The sequence below is a fragment of the Bactrocera neohumeralis genome, chromosome 3 (assembly GCF_024586455.1).
Source record: "Bactrocera neohumeralis isolate Rockhampton chromosome 3, APGP_CSIRO_Bneo_wtdbg2-racon-allhic-juicebox.fasta_v2, whole genome shotgun sequence".
Taxonomy (NCBI): domain Eukaryota; kingdom Metazoa; phylum Arthropoda; class Insecta; order Diptera; family Tephritidae; genus Bactrocera; species Bactrocera neohumeralis.
Genome location: NC_065920.1, coordinates 998,476 through 1,019,259, shown reverse-complemented (window position 1 = coordinate 1,019,259; position 20,784 = coordinate 998,476). Strand labels below are relative to the sequence as shown.

The window sequence follows — 20,784 nt, the reverse complement described above, 5'->3', positions numbered from 1 at the left end:
TTTTTTACGAGGGACTAGTTAATATCAAATCTAAAGTATCTTTTTGAATACTAGAAGATCACCACCAGTATAAATTAAAAACTAAAAGACATACTCAATATATATATCTGTGCATACATACTTATGTATGAGTAAAGAAATTTATATTTAACGATTATTTATATGAAATTTGTATTTGTTGTTGTTGTCTGCAGTCCAGATATTAAGTGAATGCAGTTTGCAGTTGGAGGCGTGCCCAATTTCGCTCATCTCCGATTAGACGGCAATATAAAGCGATTACTCAGACATTTCAATAAAACTATGCGTTCGATAATACCATTATGAAATTTTCAGCCAATTAGGTTGTTTAATACATAGATGGATCATTCCGACTTTAATGACACCATGGGTTCTCCCTTTGCTTTATACTGGATTTTCTGCTGCATCAGTGGGCTTATCGTTTTTGTATTGATCCTCCTCTGATGATTTCGGAGATTTAGCCACGCTTTGTGTAGAGGTGTCGTACTTCTCTGTTTCTAATATTTGCGAACCACTTTTACCCGAACTCGATGAATTCGTAGAAGATTTCGTGGACGATGGATGTATAAAACCTAGACGAGCGACAGGCAGGGCTGTTCCTGGTGTAACGGGATCAAAACGTAATAATTTGCCAAAAAGTGCATGCTGCATAATTGGATATTTGGATAAAATCTATTCAAAAAGTAAAAAATTTCGATAATTTAATGTTTATGGAATATTAAATCTTTATGGAATTGTTTTTACCTCCTTTTGGTACATTTTCACTAGACCACTGTTAATTTTTGTCCAACTGGGCACTGCAGAAATACTCCATAGCTGATTAGAATGTTCCGCAAAATGTCCGGTTTTTACTTGTTTGATATAATCGATGCATCCTATGAACAAATAATCGTCTTTGTACTCGTTTATTATGTCATCATCAAGAAAACGGGCCGGATCGAAGGGGCTATTGACTATACATTTTGAACATACATAAATTGATTTGTATAAAATAATAATAAATTGGTGATGATATTATTTGTATTTACTCACAAGATAACTGAGCGCTACCCCAAACAAAAGGAACAAATTGAAAATCGTCAAGAGACCAAACTCCTTGACTACCAGCTGGTTCTAAATGATACTCCTTCTGCAGCCTTCTCACAAAAATTAAATAGCTGTTAAACAGACGGAGTGCGCAAGCTATACTGTCCTCTTCTGTGAATATTTTAGCTTTGAAAAGCGCACAAAGGAAGAATATAAAAGATAGTTCATGACCAGTTCCGTAATCGATGCGGACTGAGTTGCCAAAAGACTCGCTCAAATATGCTCCTAGTTCACTGAACAAATCACACTTCTCTTGGGGTAAGGCTTCTTTCATAAATACGAATATATCCTAGAACATAATCTTGGGATTTCAATTTCTCCATCAATCTAAACTCGATATTATTTAATACAAGAAAATAAACTCACGCGATGCATTTTACGAGCCCAAACACGATAGCCTTTGTTTCCGAAGCGAGTTGGTTGATCAACCGGAGGGGATTCATCAACGAGCTTATTGAGCTTATCGAAAATGCCCACAACATTCTTCATTGTGGGTGAGATGTAAATATTCGGATCATTAATGCGTTTGCCTTGAATTGCATAACTGACAGCATTTATAAAACCCAAAAGGTCATAGTAAGCTTCCGAACGCTGCCATTTGACTATGTCCTGGGGTATCTTTACGTGCTTTGACGGCTCATGACCGCTTAGTGCTTCGACTAAAAATTAAAATATTTAGCAAATTTGCAGAATTATTTATTTTACTCAAATGCGATCTACTTACATGGGATGTCCGATTTACGAAACTCATCCATTTTTATATTCCAGTAAATTGTAAATATGATAAAATAATATTGTCCGGTTTTACGAATGATAAAAAAATATCAGAAAATTTGTTTTGTTTTAAGTAACCTTGAAGGTTGCAAGGGTTGCTTATGCGACTAAATGTAATTTTTGAAAAAAAGTTTTTAGAAATGTGCCTGAATCTTATTGTTTTTTTGCTTAGCTTAAAAATATACAGAGTTTTTGTTGCTACTTTCAGTAATTTACCGTTATTATTTTTAAAATTAATGAGAAATATTGAAGGGCTAATGCAAAAGTTTAATTAGTTGTTAATTTGTACGTTATTGAATTCAACGCCGTTAAATTTATTTCTCCCATGCAACTCTAAAAAGTGTAGACGTCAACGAATTAAACACCGGCATATTAGCGTAATTCTTTGAACTGTTTATAAAGTCTGATTCTTTATTGCAATATGATTGAGACGTTGTATAGCTTACCATTCCAAATATTGGTGCCTCCAAATATCAAAATCCGACGACCGACATGGATTCGTAAACCTTCCCCAATGGTTATGTTTTCTATTGTGCTACTGTCGTATTTCCTCGTCACCGGTGGTAAGCAGCCTCTATTGTCAACGCCTACATGATATACACAGTAAATGTTTTCTTATATATACATATGTATTTGTATAGGAATTATATACGATGTAATTGTGGAGCCACCAAGTGTAGGAGCTACGGTAGATGAACATGGGCATTCTCGGCCCGTCGCTTTCATGCCTTACCGAGTAAATGGTCAATATATAATGGAAGGATTGGCTAGCAGTTTTCTATTCACTATCGGAGGTCTAGGATTCATCATAATGGATCAAACACATATACCAGGAAAAACAAACCTTAATCGCTTTCTTTTAACCGCGATGGGATTTATATTTATACTAGTTTCATTTTTCACAACTTGGCTATTTATGCGTATGAAATTACCCAGCTACTTGCAGCCATGAGTGAAAAAATCGAGGTTGGCATTGGGTTCTCGAACATTTTGCAATACACTTTTGCGATCTACGTTAAATAAATATTATAAATAAGGTCTTTAGTGTACGTTCTTACTTAGTAATTTAAACCAACTGTTTTAAGTTAAATTGAAAACTTTATTTATCAAATGTCACTCATATACAGTTGTATTGCAATACAATACCATAAATGCACATTGGAAGTACATAAATTATGAATCTTTTAATTTTTTAATATAAGCACTGTTTTTTTCGAATTTTTACAATTTTGATATTTAATACCGTATAATTATAATTCAGCTATAATAAATAAAACATACTTATTTTAAATAATCGTAAACCTACATATTCTTATAGGTCTATATAGAATGAGATATTTTTTTTGACATTAAGCAATACTTCCAAGGAAAAATGATTACCTTGTGGCAGTAATAGCATTTAATTTTCATAATCTTATGTGTTACTGTTCATGAAAAATATTTGATACATTCATTGCAATTTACAATAGCATATGACTTTTAACTTCAAATTCGAGTTATTTATATACTTTAATCAGAATGAAATTAATACATAAGTTATGGACAATTTATATATATAATAATTTGGTTGCAACAACATTCATATATTCGAGTAAATGTTATTGATAAATGCAAATACATAAGTGTAGTTCATAAGGGTTTACTTAAATAACCTAATTCATTTGAGATTCATTCAATTCTATTATAAAATATTACAACAAGAAAAATACTAAATGTAAGTGTGTAAACTTTGGGTATTTTTAAACATATCATTATAGAAATAATGTTTTTATATGTCGGTTGGATTGTTGTGCTGTTGTTGTTGTGCTCTTAAAGTCTTATGCGAAAAGAACTGTAGGAAAGAAAAACCAATTACTTATTATTTTCAAAATACTGTCAATCATACTTAAGAAAGTCTCTAGACTTATCAGTGACATGCTCGAATTCCGGAAACGACAATGCTCCATCATCATCGAAATCTGCTTCTGCTAGAATGCAGTGAATAATCTCTTTCATATCGCAGTCATCTAATTTGTTTTCTGGTCCGCATAATCGCTCAATAACTTGTTTTAAATCCGAAACACCAAGCATATCATCACCATCAAAATCTGATATCGAATTATGTTACATTAACTTAGAACCATAAAACCATTATATTTCCATCATTTTACCCCAAATGCGAAAAGCATATTCCGCTTTTAATTTTTTTGGGCAAGCATCACTAAATACGTTCATCATGTCTAAAAAGTCTTCAAACGTCATATCACCATCCTCACTTGAGCTAAACACTTTACATATTCGGTCACCGAAAGGGTTTACACGCAATTCTGGATATTGTAATATTTTGCTCATTGATAATTTGGCATTCTTGTTGTGTCCAACTTTTTCGGGTGCAAGGCTTTTAAATTTTTTATGAGCACTGCAAAGAAATGTGAACTCAAGCGATATTATGCATTTTAGTTATTACTTACAGGAGTATCTCTTTTTTCGAAAAAAATGTCAAGTCCTAAAAATAAAGAATAGTTTAATCATTACTTAATAGAGTATTGAAGCAATTAACTTCGTAATCTTGTAATTCCTCGTCAGTGAATTGGCTCTTTGTCTGTCCCATTTCGCTTCTTCAAAAGGTAAAGGCGCAATTATTCCGCCAGCTGTGTCTGATCTCAGAAAGCCACTCTCACAATCCTTTCGTCGTTAGCAGATTCTCAATTCATTTCAAAATTATTCACTTATTCCCCATAAATATAAACAATTTCAACTGCATTTGTGATTTATTTGAAATAAGTCCCCAATAAGGGATACCAAAACAATTTGCAAAAAGATGCTGATGCTGCTACTGCTGCTGATTGCAGAGAACGTTGAATTTTGACGTTCTCTCCTGATTGTCAAAAGTCTCTACTCTTTTTTGATTTCTTTATTTACGAATGAGAGACGTGCATAAACGAAAAAAACAGGTGATGCATAGAAAAATTAATCCCTCATTGCTTAAATTTTTCAGATAAATTTTGTATTTTTTTAAACATTAAAAAATAAATACAATCAATAGAAATAAATAATTATATATGTTAGTTGAATAACTTGAAAACAGAAAATACAAAAGTTTGGAAATTATTTTCACTTTTTTTTATAAAGTGTTCGAATTATTTAAAACCCAAATGCAACCCAGTTTCATAGGAATCCAAATAAAAAAAAAAAAAAAAAAAACAGCGCAGAAATGAAAAAGTGAAAGAAATCTTTTCAACAAAAGGATTTCGTGGGGCGGAGTTTATAATTCTTAATGATGAAACGATACTGTTTCCGTGCATCTTAAGAATATTTTTAATATCATGTGCAATAGCTAATAGAAGAAGAATTAGTGTTTTTGAAACCGCTGAACCAGCTGGCAATCTAGATATACAGAAAATTACAGTTCGACCTTTAAGAAAGAGCATTCGCGGCTGAAAATCAGAATTGAAAAACAAAAAATCAACTCGCTGGTGAGGTGAAAAAATACGTGAAAATGTTCCTTAAAATATTGTAAGAAATAAAGCACCTTTAAGATAGACTTAATGCCCGAGAATTTATAATCAAAGGTGATGCGCTGAACCGCTATGAAATTAACTGGATGAATCTTGGATTGTCATGAATTGTACCAGTACAAAAAGACAACAATCCACAACAACTACACCAATTAATAGTTCGGAACCAGGGCCCTTCATTTCAGCATCACCATCACCACTTTTAGAGACTCCCTTAATAGATCATAGAAGCAACGTTGGAATCTCAGACTCATCTATACTTACTAGTACTGTTGAATATACTGACTTAAAGAAGAGAAGGCCAACACCTCCCCCAAGATTAGGAAGGGCCCCAAAAATTACTTCCGCTGCGGCGCCGGCTCATCAAACGCTGATGTAAGTATACCTTTACTTGATGTTTAAAGTTCAATTGATTGTTACTAAACTATTCCAAATTTGGTTCTCAATACATAATATAATTTAATGAACTTAGCATGTTCTTTGCATTAACATAATCGCTGTTTTCTCATAACCTAGTTAATATAATTAGTGCTTACCTTTTAATTGATATCTCAACATTTGTAAACCTCATAAGGAAGTAGTGCCAAAACCTAATACCAATATGAAGGCTTTTAACTTTTATCCATTATAGGATAAAAGGTTTTATATTAAAACTTCAGCAAGGCTTGCATGCAATTATTATTGTTATGAAGTAAATTAACAACTAGCAAAAATATCTGGAAAATCTATTAATGTACATACATATAAGAATAAACGTAGTTCATTATTGAATCAAGTTCTATACAATGTTATAGTTAGTATATTCATAAAAATTTGTTTATTGCAACAGACATGTATGTACGTGCTACAAGAAATTATTTAAATAATGGGAAACATGATATAAATTGAAGCTGTAAAATCGACCACGATTCAGAAAACGATAATAGTAACTTCCGCTAATTTTCTGCTCGGAATTCTCTTGAATGTGACATTTTAGCATTTTGTTCTCTACTAACTTTATAAGTGTTGTTATTATTTTTGATTCAGTCTCCGAGTTGCCTTTTTCTATTCGTGATAACCACTTTACTCTGCTCTGTTCTACATAGACTGTTTAAAACGTGCCCGCATAAGTTAGAGCATTTGATCACCAATTGTTCATACATACAGTTGTACCACATTCGCTGCCTTTAATCATTCATTTATAGCTAAATGTACTTTTATGTACCAAGGCTGTTAATTGATTAATTTAATGAAATGTAGGTATGCATGATTATTTCAAATAACTGAATGTTTGTAAAGTGAATTTTGCAGAAGAATCTTCAATCAAGTAATATTGCATATAAAAAAATAAGAGAACACAGCTGTTTGATGTCCTGGAAAACATATGTATGAGAAAACAAGCGAAAGCCAAATATGTAAAATATTGATTTTCCACAAGTCTGCCCTTATAATGAATAGTTGATTTAGTAGCAGCAGTGTGTGATACTCGTGTTGAAAGAACAAGTTTAATTTATGTACGTTTTGCAAACATAATTTAAGCAAGTGATATTTTTACTGAGCTTCAGTTAAAGAGGTGTGAAATACTGATTCAAAAAGCCACTCTTTTATCATTCTAGAACTAACCTAAATCCACCGAAAATGTTCTTAAATGTTTGTACATACATTTTAGCATGGTACTGTAGAACTTGAAAATAAATAAACAATTTGAGTTGATTTATTGAGGTTGGGAAAGTACTACTTATTATATTCGTATAGCTAAAATGTATTCAATCGTTTGTTGATAACTACATATACATACATACCATACATACATATGTATTTTGTTATCTCGCAATAAAACCATACATTAATATATCAACCTATACATTTGTGACCCCTTATAAAGTCTAAGCACCTTCTTAAATTCATGTCCATTGTGTTGTTAAGAAGCAATAGTGCCAATAAAATTTTCTAAAACTATTCTGCCAATAATACTACATTAGTTTCGACTGTTAAAACTCATTAGACTTATTATAAACGTTTTATAGGCAAGTGATATGCTATAATTATCAAATTTTCGATTGATCATTGTTACAATGTTTTTAGGGGAATAAGTTTAGCTATTATTAGCAGCAGGTTTTTGTTCATACATGCGATACTATTAGATCCAGGACCTTATTACTATCAATATCCTGACTTAATCCTTTTATATATATACATATTCGAATTGTGCCCTTGAAATGCGTTTTGTGGTTCCAATTTTTTAGAATGTTACTGTCACTATCTCTATATACCTGAAATGATAGAAATTCGATAAGCAAATCCATACTTTTATGACCACTGTAATAGATTCCATCACTTGGCTTTGCTTGCTTACACGCAAACTTTGGGTTTTTGCAGAGTTTTTGCACAAGAGTTAGTCTAACCTTGTTGTTGATCGAATAGACACATTTGTTCAATACGCGTATTTATTTATATAATATGCTATCATAAATCCATAAATAACAGACACATTTGATTTAGCATGTCAAGGCGTGTGGAATATTTTGTGATTTGGTAAAGTTCAATCCGAGTTATTAATATTAACCTGATATGCTGTATAAATCTTGCAAGTGGTGTGGTGTACAAACATACATATGTACATATGTAGCTCTCAATATTAATCAGCTCTTTGTGTTATTTGCTCGTGAATTTAAATGTTTTCTTTTACCTACCTTACTTACATTTAGTGTATAATTGAGATGGTATTTTACATATTTATAATTTTAATTTGAATTTTTGTTTTTATTTTATTGTTTGTTTTTTTACCGTAAATTCTTGTAGGATAAAAAATATTGAGAGCATATCAACTCATGCGAACGCTGAGGAAAAAGATGAAGAAAAGGAAGAAAAAGATATTTGTTGGGGTGCCAACAGGTAGGTATTCGCATATGGTTGAAATTAGATTTACTTTGCTCCTCCGCTGTAATGAAATCACAAATATGTACGCATTTCGTAACGAATCGTTTGAAATACCTATAACTTTTAATATTGCACTCACCTCTCATTTGCATACTTGTGAAATTCTGCATGCACTGTTTTCGAATAAATATTTTGCACTTCTTGTTTTGCTCAATCAGTGTTGCATATAAAGACTTAAATTATTCCCATTGTTTTTCGCAGGAAATCTTCCATCGCCGAAGAAATTGGTGCAGCACAGGTCAATAAACTAAAACCAATTAAAGAGGGGGCCGAAGATATTAAGTCTATAAACACTAATAATACTAAAACCGATAGCGACGCAGCCGCTATAGTTTCTAGTGACGTCCAGGAACTCGGAGGCGGCGATTTGAAATTGGCGATTAATACGTTCTCATCTACCACACTTAAAGTAGAGACAGGTGTTCACGTCTCTAACTCTTTTACGTCTGAATCAAGTTTGGTCCCTACTGGGTCTAACAAATCCATACAGAGCACCGTTAAATTCTCAACACTGACGGAAACACTTGAATGTGGACTCAGCGACGCTGACAAAGCCGAAAAGGAAAATCAAGACTTAGCGTGTGGGAGCACATCGGACGGATTATTGCCTAAGACGCCTAATAGCGGAGAAAGCTCACTAAGTCGAGAAAATTCAATTGTTTTAGGAAAAAACAGATTACCGAAAACACCATCGTTTTCAAAATTATCCAGTAGTTTGCAGAGTTCACTGGGAGCACTTAGCGGCAGCCGCCCTGATGAGGTAAGTTTAGTGAACTTGTGTAAACTCTTTTCCATAGTTATGACAGAAGCGGTCGCGTGCTTGCTGGGTGCGTAGGTTGAATTGCGCGGTGCGTACAGAGTTTTAATTTTTTTCGAAACATTACATTCGCAGTTGCATATTTAGAATAAAGCTTAGCATCACTAGCAGATAATATGGGTGTGGTGATGAGTTTGATGCTACTGTCCGCCGTCTGTGAACAATTAACATGTCAGCTTAAACAGGTAAACTTAAACTTCGTTTTATTTTGCATTTCCTCTTATTTATTATGTCAAATCTGCGTTTATGCATATGAACTTAGGAATTAGTTAGCTCAATCAATGCATTTTAGTCAGCAAGGTACTAGTCCCCTGGGTAATTCAATTGCTGTTCAACTTAACTAAATGTATTGGGGCAAAATTAATTGCGGAGTATTCTTCCAAATAATCTAACCTTGTGCTGCTAAAGTATTGTAAAAGCTCTTTATGAGTTTGAACCTATCAGTGTATTTATCTCAACCTTTTACGTTTTGGAGCTTTCATTGATAAGAAATATATATGTACATATACATTTTTATACACTCTAGAACGGTTAGCTTTTTGCAAATGCACAAACATACATTTATCAGAAAACAATATTTTTGTTTTTTGCTATTTCATAGAAACTTGTAGAGCGTCTTATCAATCACAAACATACAGGAGTTATAATCAAGAACAGTGATCAACAGCTGTATGTCTCACTGTGCTTGATGTGCTTTTTAGTTATCGCCAGTTGGTTAGATTTTGTCTGTTTTGCCAATGGTACCATTAGATAGCGGACTTATCACTTCTGGCATTGGCATTGATAATAATTGATATCCACTAGTTGAGGCCGAAAGAGTGACAAACCAAATGTTTCTTTTTTAAAGTCGGCAAGTAGCGATAGCCCGACATTTAGATTTACCAGTCGATTACAGGCGGTTGTGGTGGAGTAAAATCAACATATGGCAGCGACTAAGATGTTTTTGCTTACTCATTTGCTTTGTGTTTATGAGTAATTTGATATTTGTTTTGTGAATTGCCTCATTCGATTCGTTTGCGATTCATATTGTATTATATGCAAGTTTTATCATTACATCAGTGATCCTCGAACCTAAAGGAGTTTGAGCCAAAATAAACTTATTTGTAAAATTCTTTAATATTTGCAAAAGTATTATAAGGTAAGTTGCTTGTGTGCTTTTTCACCTTGTGGTTTATATTATTTTTTTTATCTTCAAACGTTACTAATCTTTATCGGTAATTATGGAGAGATAACATAGCAGTTGAATTTTATTTGAACAAATGAACACCTGTGACACGACGTATGTTATAATTTGTGACGCCATATATTTGGTAGACGGAAATTCACTGTCGGCTCTGTTCCCGAAATCCCCCTTTATTAGATTATGCGTTCCCTATATTCACACTTGATATTCTTAACTTACATTTCATGTTTGGTCGCGTTTTAGGACACTATCAGCAAGTCAAGCGATACTTCTGGTGAGCTAGTGCGTGGTATATGTGACGATTCGAGTGCTCTTGATAAACCAAAAGGTGGCTCGCGGCTTTCGGAACGAGCTAAAAAGAAGTCTTGGTACAACGTCCTTTATCCGAATTACAAATCTCGCGCAGAAGATTTCAAGAAACTTTTCAAAGAAGTACCGTGCGAGGAGCGTCTTATTGTCGGTGCGTGGAAGACTAAACTCAGATCTCAAGTCGATAATTATTGTAATCATTCTTCTGATTTTTTTTTAGATTACTCGTGTGCACTACAGCGCGACATTTTAGTGCAGGGACGCTTGTATGTCTCACAGAATTATGTTTGTTTTCATGCTAATATATTCCGATGGGAAACCTACTTAACGATACGATGGAAGGATGTCACGTCAATAACAAAGGAAAAAACTGCTCTTGTCATACCAAATGCAATTTCGATTTGTACTGCTAAGGAAAAGTACTTTTTTGCCACATTCACAACACGTGACAAGGCATTTTTGATGCTCTTTCGAGTATGGCAGAATACATTGATGAACAAGCAAATGCTACCGCAAGAAATATGGCAATGGGTGCATAATTGTTACGGCGATGAACTTGGTTTGACCACAGACGACGAAGAAGATTACATTGATCCAACCACAGTACCCCCAGAGAACGAAGGTGATATTGATTATGCATCAGCACTAGAAGACGCAACCTCTATTGTTAGCTCAACCCTCACAAGTGAATACAACACAGCACATTCAACACAAAACGTCAACAATAGCGGAGGTAATAGCTCCAGCACAAGCAGTGGCGGCAGTGGCGGCGGCACCAAATCAAAAGCTAAGTCATACTTTTTTAGTTCGAATAAATCGATTGCGAACACTTCGACCACAACGTCGGCAAGCGGTTCGGATAACAAAACGAGTGACAATAACATACGCGAACGCGAAAGCGATTCGAAAAACGCAATGAACGCGAAGGAATTAACATTGACTTCAGTGAAGCCGGAAGATGAGGCTGCCAAGTGTAAGACGGGCAGTTATAATGCGAATGAAAGTAGCAGCGGCGCCAGTAAAGAGACAAAAAGTTCAACGCTTAAACCACAACCGCATGAAAAGCGCAAAGTTTCAAAAAGTACGCGTGTCCGTGATGAGGCGGCAAGCAATAATCAAACCAATTTGCCTACAGACGTCTCTGGTTCCAGTGACTCTGAAGAGAATAAAGCTCCGTAAGTTAATATTTCAAATTATTCTGCTTGCCAATTGAAATTGACTTTACAAATTATTTTGTTTCAGTTTTGTTGCAACGGCGGAATGCACATCAGCACATGAAGGCCGTCAATTAGTACACACAATACTTCCCATTAATGTAGATACGCTGTTCAACTTGCTCTTCTCAAAATCCAAATTCCTGATGGATTTCCATGCGATGCGCAAAACCGAGAATATGTCCTTCGGCGAGTGGGTAACTGATGAGGACGGCAAGAAGACGCGTGCCGTAAGCTTAACAGTGCAGTTATTAGCTTCCGTAGGACCAAAAACAGCCAGGGTATACGAAATAATAAAATGCTCTTGATCCTACAGAAAAATACATAGGCATTTGCTAACTGTTTTATGTGCATTCTCTGTTGCTTACTTTTAGGTGACCGAGACGCAGGAAATACGGGAGTGTAGCAAACCCGGCGAACTGTATTCCATAGATGTAACTAGTGTTAACGCTGGCATTCCATATGCTGATAGTTTTAGTGTTTTAATGCATTACTGCTTAATAAGGTAAACTCAGCTCCGAAATCCGAAATCCGACATCAAAATGCGGTGATCCTCTCATTAAAGCATTTTTTGATAATTTGCAGAACCGTTGATGACCATACAATGTTGTCTGTTCATGCGCAAATTAAATACAAAAAATCAATTTGGGGCGTCGTCAAGGGCTTTATAGAGAAGAACACATGGGCTGGTTTGGAGGAGTATTTTAACGCCATGCAGCAAGCGTTGCAAAGTGAAACCTGCATACCACCCGCCAAGGCAAAAGGACGGCGCCCACGCCGCGGTAAGCACTACAAACTAACAATCAACACTACTAATGTCACTGTTCACGACAAAATTGATCAATATTCGTATAATAAAACTGCCGTTTCGATCATTGATGCCACCATCTTTTTTGATACTACCATTGCCACTGCTACCACTATCACCGCCACTACTTCTATTGCTTCTATTCCAACTGCAAAACTCACGTTCACCACAAAGTCCCCCTCTAGTACTGTGAACACCACCACCACCGTCACTAACAGTCACAATCGACAAAGCAACAGCCCACATCATCAACATAACCATCTCCATTGCATTAACAGTGTTGAAGGTGTTGATGCTAAACATCCACATCAGAAACACTTCGGCCACCATCAAAACCGTCACCAAGTGCTTCGTCAATATCCTTGGCTCGATAACCATAAATACGAAATTAGCAACCGACAACTACAAAACTCAATTCACAATGTATTACAAGTGCATAAGGAAAATGTGAATTCCAATAGCAATGAAGGTATAATTGCAGTGCCTCCGGTAGATTATCCTTAACATGAACTCCCCCTGCATGAAGTAGACTAATGTCAATTCGGCTTCTTCCTCAATACACAGTCTTATAAATCGTCGACTTTGGGTCTAAACGTGCCAAGTTCATTTTTACAAATTTTAGGAGAGACGATTCACCTAAAAACTATCAAAATCGCACTGTTGTACGCCATTGTAGGGCTACAGAAAAGTAACGGTGGATTTTTACACTTGCTTCCCTCTCAAAAAAGTGGACTCGGCACCTTTTCACTCCAAGCCTATGAAATTTTACACTGGATTTATAGTCGTTCGAAAATTATGAGGCCTATGAGTTTGATTTCGTAACATTTTTCGTTGTTTTGGTTTTAGAAAATAGTAAGCAGTGCAACTCGACGTTAGTTATGATTTTCAACGGTTGTTAACAGAAACGGTTTCTGGAGCTGGTGCTTGTCGCTATAGACTTGGTGGCCTGCGTTGTATAATTTTAATTGCAGGCACAAACATTTATTTTATTTTAAACATGCAACCATCACATACACTTGCACATACTGTGTTTGTATCAAAATTCGCCTACGCATGATGAAAATATCCTCTGTCATCCTCATCATATCCTTTCTTTATTTTTTACTTTCTTCTCTAAAGGTACGGCAGCTCAAGTTCGTCCCACGGAGGATGTGCCCGAAGCTCAGACCAAAAGTGAAGCAGTTGAAGTGGCAGTGGCCACCAGTAGACGCAACACCCCGCGGCTACCCCTTGTCGCAGCACAGCAATCGCCAATCGAAGCGGAACCAGAAAACAAACATAAGTGGCTGTCGGTGTTTGTGCTTGCCTTATTGTTTTTCTTAATCGCTCTAAATGTAATACTCCTACTCAAGCTTTGGGCACTGGAAGAGCGCATTGACGACGATATAAGCAATAGGGCGCGCTTACCGAATTTGGCTGCTTTGAGGTAAGTTTTGTGCCAGCCAAGTCATTCAGCCGATTCACATTATTTTCACTCTTCTTCTAGGGAATTGCCGAATTCGAATGAAGAGTGGGTGGAGTTGTTGCGCCAGCAAGAGATCTTGCATGAGGCGGAGTTAAAGAAGTGGCACAAAGTGCTGCAAACTGCCATTGAATTGCTGAAAAAGGTGAGCGCCGTGTGCGAATTTATTTACAAGAATGATAAACTAACACAACAGATCGAAAAAATCCATGAGGAGCTCTAGTTTTAAGCTCACGCGCAAATGAAATGGCCGTTGCATGCACATGACCATTTGAACAAGTTTTGTTGAAGAGAATTTCACGTCAATAAACAGTAATTTTCATAACAGTTATCCACAAAACAAATGCATACGCATATTTATAATGTCATACCCCCGTAATTTATTGTTAAGCTTTCAAGAATTAAGCATTAAGACTCATTATAACCTAAAAATTAAAATATAGCAAATTAACTAATGAGTAACCTATAAAGCACTGATATATGTATGTGTATATGCGTTAATTGCTTCATTCATAACATAACCTAAGTTCACAACCCACTCGTGAGTTCTTCAATGCAAGAACTTTCCAGGTTAGTTAAAATCACGAAGTACAACAAATTTATTCATGATTCATTGGACATTTGAAAAATTGTATTCAATTACAGAAAATCTATGGTAACAACTCGCGCTCAGCATACTTCTCTCTTGCCATTTAAACAGACTATAACTGTAACTAATTGCTCTATATTGTCATTGCTCTGTTAATTTTAATAACAAATTTACGCTTTTTTCTTAATTTATTTGGACCAATTGACTTACCAAAAAATTATCGGTTTTTACGTATCATTTCAGACTGAACGAACGTTGGCCGCTCTCATATTTCGATAGACTACTTGCTCTGTGATTGATTGCACAGAGAGACACAAATTGCAATAGTTAGCGCTAACAAGTAAATCAAGAGAGAAAGAGATTAAATGAAATCGAACTCATTCAGAATAAAGTCTCCTAATTGCCTGGTTTCGATTCGCTTATTGGCATAAATTTGATCGGACTAAAATCGGATTTAAAGCGCGCGAAGCTTTCGAAGCAATGTCACAAACAGTGCTCTTCTAGCTGAGCGAAGCCAACTGCAACTAAATTTCCGTTAGTTTTTTTTTTTTATATATTTGTATATAAATTTCAATATTCAATTTCAAAAATTTCAATCAATTGCACATTGTGTTTGCTAAGCTAAATTTGTCTATTTAGTTTTATTTAAAAATAGCTTATACTTAATTATGAAGATAAAGTGCGATTTGTTGCTTAGAATTTAGTTTAGTTAAAAATAGCAATTTACAAATTGAATATATTATAAAGATTTTGTATGTACATATATATATATATCCAAAATGTACCGTTGTATTTGTATTATTGTAGTTTAGTGTAAGCCTAAGGTATTATTGCGGTTATTTGCTAAGCATCGTCAGCCGACTTATTGTTAAACCAAAATTGTAGTCGTTTCAGCAGCGTCTAACGGGTTATAAAGCGCATGGTTTTATTGTTGTTGCAATAGCAATTTGTTTAAAATTGATTTGAGCTTCGTTTTCTGTTTTCGAAGCTTTTCAATACAAGCAAGCAATAATAAAGCCAGGCACTCAAGCTCACACCTGAAATTTTCCATCGCGCGGAGAAAACAACAAAGCAATAGAAAGGGAAACCACATAAATACCCGCATATGTGCGTGTGCTTGAACGAAGTCTTTTTAAGCCAGACTATTTTGTTGGATTATCATAAGTGTTAGTACGTATATATTTGTAATATTTTAGTATATATATTTTTGTAACGGATATTTTGAAGCTCCATTTAGTAATGATATGATTAATACATGCGAATGAAAAAGACAAAAACATTTAGGAGGCTAGCCGAAAACACATATATACATATATAGCGGTGTTAAGTAAACTGCATAACTGTTAATGAGTGAGGGAAACCTTGAATAAATAGTATTGTTGCAAACAGAAAGTATCTCATAAATGTGAAAAAACGCAAGTGCATCTACATATGTAAGTTAGAACCCAGTCCTACAAAGCCTTGGTGGGCCAGCGCTTCAAATGCGTATCATTTTTAAAATTGTACAACGTTAGTGAAGAACCGTAATTCTAAATTTGAAAATTACTGTCACCCCGCAACTTTAGAAGATAGTGGTGCGAGCGCTGCCTAGCTAAAACAGTTACATATGTAAGTAATTATAAGCGATTTGGCCAATAGCAATAACTTTGCAATACGCAACGGCAGCTTAAGTAAATTAAAGTGTTTGAACAAATTCAAATTTATACAAATATTGTCAATGGAACTCAATTGTGGAAAATTCAATAAAAAATATACTGAATATCTTTAATTATACAAAAAAGTTCGCTTTGTTTATAATCAAACAATGAAATCATTTCACAATCCTACACCTTTTTTTATTGGCGGCTCAGCCTAAATGTATGCCACAAATTTCGATTTGGTTTTAAAGAGTGGCCAACGCTAGAAATTCTCAATACAAACATAAATCTACTTGTGATGTGCGTACATACATACACATACAGTCGGACTTCCTTAAAGTGAACTTCCATACAAAGAAGCTCTCATTATAATGAATTTATTTCAAAGGCACAGCTTTTTCGCTCTACTTTCAGTGAATTTTTGTCTTATAATAAATTTCAATAAAATGAAGTTTTCTATATAAAGAACAATTTTACAGCTGCAAATTCAAGCCTCATAGTTTTTGTCTCCATATAGCGAATTATTTCAAATACATACATACATACATATGTCGTAATTACACTCAGTTATTGAGTGTTCCCAGAAATGAATAAAGTGTTATAAGGGGAATCTCAAAATTAAAATAGGTGTTTTAGCTTTGGAGTTGTATTCCGGGATTGAAGTTTAACTGACACATCGAAGTAGCATTTCATTAGAAAAAAAGTTTTTGGTTATGAACCAAGTTACAGAAAAGAAGACAAAGAAAAGTAATTTTGGAATTCATCCTGGCATTTTATCAAATATTTAAAAGAATAACGAAGTGATTTAAGAAAATGCAATGCATAATTAGCTCCACTGTATGTGAAAAATCCGTTATGATCATAGATATACGAAATTTAAACATTGCTTGGAAAGTCTATGTTAAACCAAAATAATTGCAAACTGTTTTAGAAGTACAAAATTTTCAAAAGAGGCCATGCAGAGTCCATTTGAGCATTAGAAAGAAGAGGTCCTTCTTTCAAAATCGGATTTGACTGCTTTGGAATCTTCATTGAAAAATGCAGCAAATATCGAAAATCATTTGAGGACTACGTAAGTGTTGTATTGGTGTAAAGACTAGGAACGTTCTAGAATGTTGCGGAGTTTCAGCTGTACTTGGTCATAATCAAACAAAAATGTAATAAACAATAGTTCTACATTTACATATTCAGATAGTGATGAAGACGATATGGCCGTTGAAGAAGAACTGACAGATACTAATGATGCATTAACTAGATTAGGACAAGTTTCTTCATCCATTAACCTAATGAGAACCTTTGTGGAAATGAGTAACTAACGATTAATGTTTTCAGCTCTCTAAATGATTTGGAAGGTTTTGTTCAAAATGAAAAATGGAAGAGTGTAAAGAAAACCAAATTTACTGGTTATTTTAAATAAAACTAGGCAAAATCCATAGTTTCTATACAGTGAAATGATTTTTAGGTCCCAAGCAGATTCACTGTAAGGAAGTTCGAAGGTATACATACATACATATATACATATGTATGTATATACGCACGTCTGCTTGGCCGAGCTGCTGTTCCTGTGGGATGTGATACGATAAATGGAAGAGGATCCTACATACCACAGAGCGGTCAAAAAATAAATACTTATTCACGCAAGTTTTCCAAAGTCAATATACTTACATACATATGTATTTATGTACATACCAGTACATAGTATGTGCGTTCAGACAATAAATACATATGTATGTGTGTATGTAGATAAGCCTGCAAGTCTTTATTTATTGTGTTTTCGTGGAAAATACGTTCGTAAGTTTTCTTCGGGAGTGTGAATGTACTTAGGTACAGTTACAAACAAACAAGCAAGTATATGTATATGTATGTATGTATGTAATCATATGATACATCTAAATACATACATACATATGTAGATATAATAGCTTATCACGATTTTTTGCGAAACTTTTATTTTCGCTTTGGTTGCTTCGAGTTCACTGCACGATTTCGGCCGATAAGACGCTATGAGTTGCAGAAACTATGGGCGATAAAGATCAACTAGTGCAAACATTAATACATACATACGTAGTATGTACATACATAAATATACATACATATGTATCTGTACGAAGCGATCATTGATCCCATAAATATGTGTATGTACGTATGTATATGTAAGTACATTTGTATATAATAAAACACACATAATACATACATAAGTACATATTATACATTCAAGTATACACATGTATTGCTCTGTTCTGCATATGTGTGTGCTCTTATGTACAGAAGTCATATAAATATATCCACATACCTATGTACATATGTCTGTATGTATATACTCACAAGGATTAGTGATTACTTAATTTCGGTTGCTATTACGGTACACTAAACAACGTCAAAATTTCAAATTGCGAGATTCGTAAATACGTATACCGTTTGCCTTTGCAGCACTCAATAAGAGCGGCAATAATTCGCATATCAGCTCATGCAACAACAACAGCAAATTGCTGAATACGCATGGCTTCGAAATTTCAAGTTCAACAAGTGCGACAACTGCGAATCCACGAACAGCCATACGCACATGTGAATATAATTACATACACACACGCATACATACTAACAATATGTAGACAGATATTCCACTTGTACAGATATATGTATGTACATACATACATATGTATGTATGTGTGTGCTTATGTACATATGTACATACGTATGTAGGCGTATATGAATTTAAGAGCCATAAAACAACACCGGCCATCAAAACAGCCTGCGGTTATCGGCGCTTTGAAGCGGCAGCAAATCTTATCAGAATGTTGCAAAAAACGAAAATAAATAAAATCGCCAAATAGAAATTCAAGAGTTTCACAAAAGTAAAAAGCAAATTTAAAGAACATTGTTGCTATATACATACATACTTATATTGTTGTTGTGCTATAAAAAGTGTACGCATCTACGCATGGACAAACACACACGCGTATCTTTGTATGTAGTTGTGCAGAGCAATTTGATTGTGGCTTTGTGCGTATACGCAACGTGTCAGTCGAACGGTACTAGACCCCCACCGCCGGCGCGACCGCACGCCAGAGCGCTACGCACCGCAAGCCGACACACCCACACGCACACACACAGCGTGGTGCTGCTGTTGAAGAGCGCGTCAGCCGTGGAGCTGCCGGTGGGAGAGTTGCTGAGCGCGGACAGCTCGCCAATGTGCGTGGGTTTGTTTGTATGTACATACTTATGTCCGCGTTCGTCTCGCAAGAGTTGCGTTCTTCAAATCATTTCACAATGTCACGCACATTCCACTGACGCACGCACACACTCGCCAGCGCCGCATTGATAAGAGTGAGTTTTATTTATGCTCATAAAATTTATGAATTGTACACAACCACACACACACATACATACATAAGATTGTATAGAATTACTTATTTCTCTTCATTTGCTTTCGTTTTCCACCAAATTCGCACACCAACAACAAATATCCATAAATAACATTAGAAAATCATCGTTACTGGAACATTTGGTGGCTCGCAATTCAAGATCCAGAACTATCCAGTGGATTAGTACAAACACAGTACATAGATAGAAGCGCAATTACATATGTATGTACATATCATTGACAAACTATTAACATTATCAAAACAATTTCGGAACGGTTTTCCAAAAGAAATTCTAATTTTTGTATGTTTCCCTTTTCGGCCAGTTTTTCTCTATTCTTATATTTTTTCGAAGTCTAGACAGAAATTTGGGTTTCATGTCTGTAAGATGATAAGCTGACTCGGCCGTCGGGAACAAAAGTTGAAGTTTCCCTCAAATAAGTGGAAACATCTTCAACTTATGTACTATGTATATAATACCCGTCGGACAACAAATTCTTTAAGAAGCTTTCGCTCAAAGTGCCCAAAACGCATTGTCGTATCCAGTTTTCTGAATGGTCCACAAGAATATATGTTTTCAAGAAGCCGTAATGATCGTGGTCAACTTCCCCTTTGTTGTGTTTAGTATTGGTAACCAGTAGCTGTACTCCAACTCGCCTCTCTGCCCCCTCTGATGTGCATCAAGCGTGTGCGCACGAATTGGCTTTTGAACGTCGGAAAGTCATTGCCACCGAACCTGCGGTCTCCACGAAATTTATTCCGCAATCGTCGCACCGGTCGGCGGCCTCTTTGGTGATCTGAAAGTAAACCTACAATAAAAACAACCGCGATTTCAATGATTCGAGCGAAATAGCTGCGCATCTAACGAAATTTGCATTTGCATTTGCATTTGTTTCTTTTGTTGCAATTTCATTTGCAGCAATAGAGTCCATTGTTATCGTGGCTTTGGCGCCCCTTTTGTGGTTGTCTGTTTTTGTGTCTGTTAGGAATTTATTTAAAAAATGTGTGCATGCGTCAAATATCGACGACACGTAACTATTGAAGGCGGAACCTCATGAATAACTGGGCCCGGCTTCTAAGCGAAAAGGAGGGGACCATTAGGGTTCATG

The 20,784-nt window shown here is 35.2% G+C and overlaps 4 protein-coding genes and 1 long non-coding RNA gene across 8 annotated transcripts; 3 read left to right on the top strand and 2 right to left on the bottom strand.

The window, feature by feature from the left end:
* Nucleotides 1–104: 104 nt before the first annotated feature.
* Nucleotides 105–1,973, bottom strand: LOC126753055 (serine/threonine-protein phosphatase 2A activator). The gene is made up of 5 exons (XM_050464179.1): nt 1,829–1,973; nt 1,471–1,763; nt 1,051–1,393; nt 763–971; nt 105–690 (listed from the first exon to the last, which is right to left on the bottom strand). The coding sequence occupies exons 1-5, from the start codon at nt 1,857–1,859 to the stop codon at nt 403–405; spliced, it is 1,164 nt and encodes a 387-aa protein (XP_050320136.1). The 5' UTR covers nt 1,860–1,973; the 3' UTR covers nt 105–402.
* A 237-nt stretch (nt 1,974–2,210) lies between these two features.
* Nucleotides 2,211–3,051, top strand: LOC126753057 (putative oligosaccharyltransferase complex subunit CG9662). The gene is made up of 2 exons (XM_050464182.1): nt 2,211–2,441; nt 2,520–3,051. Exons 1-2 carry the CDS (start codon nt 2,300–2,302, stop codon nt 2,828–2,830), a joined length of 453 nt encoding a protein of 150 aa, XP_050320139.1. The 5' UTR covers nt 2,211–2,299; the 3' UTR covers nt 2,831–3,051.
* Nucleotides 3,052–3,440: 389 nt separating this feature from the next.
* Nucleotides 3,441–4,725, bottom strand: LOC126753056 (calcium and integrin-binding protein 1-like). The gene is made up of 5 exons (XM_050464180.1): nt 4,418–4,725; nt 4,329–4,363; nt 4,029–4,276; nt 3,764–3,965; nt 3,441–3,709 (listed from the first exon to the last, which is right to left on the bottom strand). Exons 1-5 carry the CDS (start codon nt 4,466–4,468, stop codon nt 3,688–3,690), a joined length of 558 nt encoding a protein of 185 aa, XP_050320137.1. The 5' UTR covers nt 4,469–4,725; the 3' UTR covers nt 3,441–3,687.
* Nucleotides 4,726–5,047: 322 nt separating this feature from the next.
* Nucleotides 5,048–16,068, top strand: LOC126753049 (protein Aster-B). 4 transcript variants are annotated; one of them, XM_050464165.1, is made up of 11 exons: nt 5,048–5,333; nt 5,430–5,750; nt 8,157–8,249; nt 8,496–9,054; nt 10,538–10,754; nt 10,824–11,778; nt 11,846–12,098; nt 12,192–12,322; nt 12,403–12,599; nt 13,745–14,051; nt 14,112–16,068. In XM_050464165.1, the coding sequence occupies exons 2-11, from the start codon at nt 5,479–5,481 to the stop codon at nt 14,308–14,310; spliced, it is 3,183 nt and encodes a 1,060-aa protein (XP_050320122.1). In that variant the 5' UTR covers nt 5,048–5,333; nt 5,430–5,478; the 3' UTR covers nt 14,311–16,068. The 4 variants fall into 4 exon arrangements, with proteins under 4 accessions (XP_050320122.1, XP_050320121.1, XP_050320124.1 ...); XM_050464164.1 differs by having other exon boundaries at nt 5,048–5,373; XM_050464166.1 differs by having other exon boundaries at nt 5,051–5,750; nt 14,112–14,232; nt 14,920–16,068.
* Nucleotides 6,283–6,928, top strand: LOC126753058 (uncharacterized). The gene is made up of 2 exons (XR_007666085.1): nt 6,283–6,610; nt 6,666–6,928. It is a non-coding gene; the product is annotated as an uncharacterized LOC126753058 (long non-coding RNA).
* Nucleotides 16,069–20,784: the final 4,716 nt, after the last annotated feature.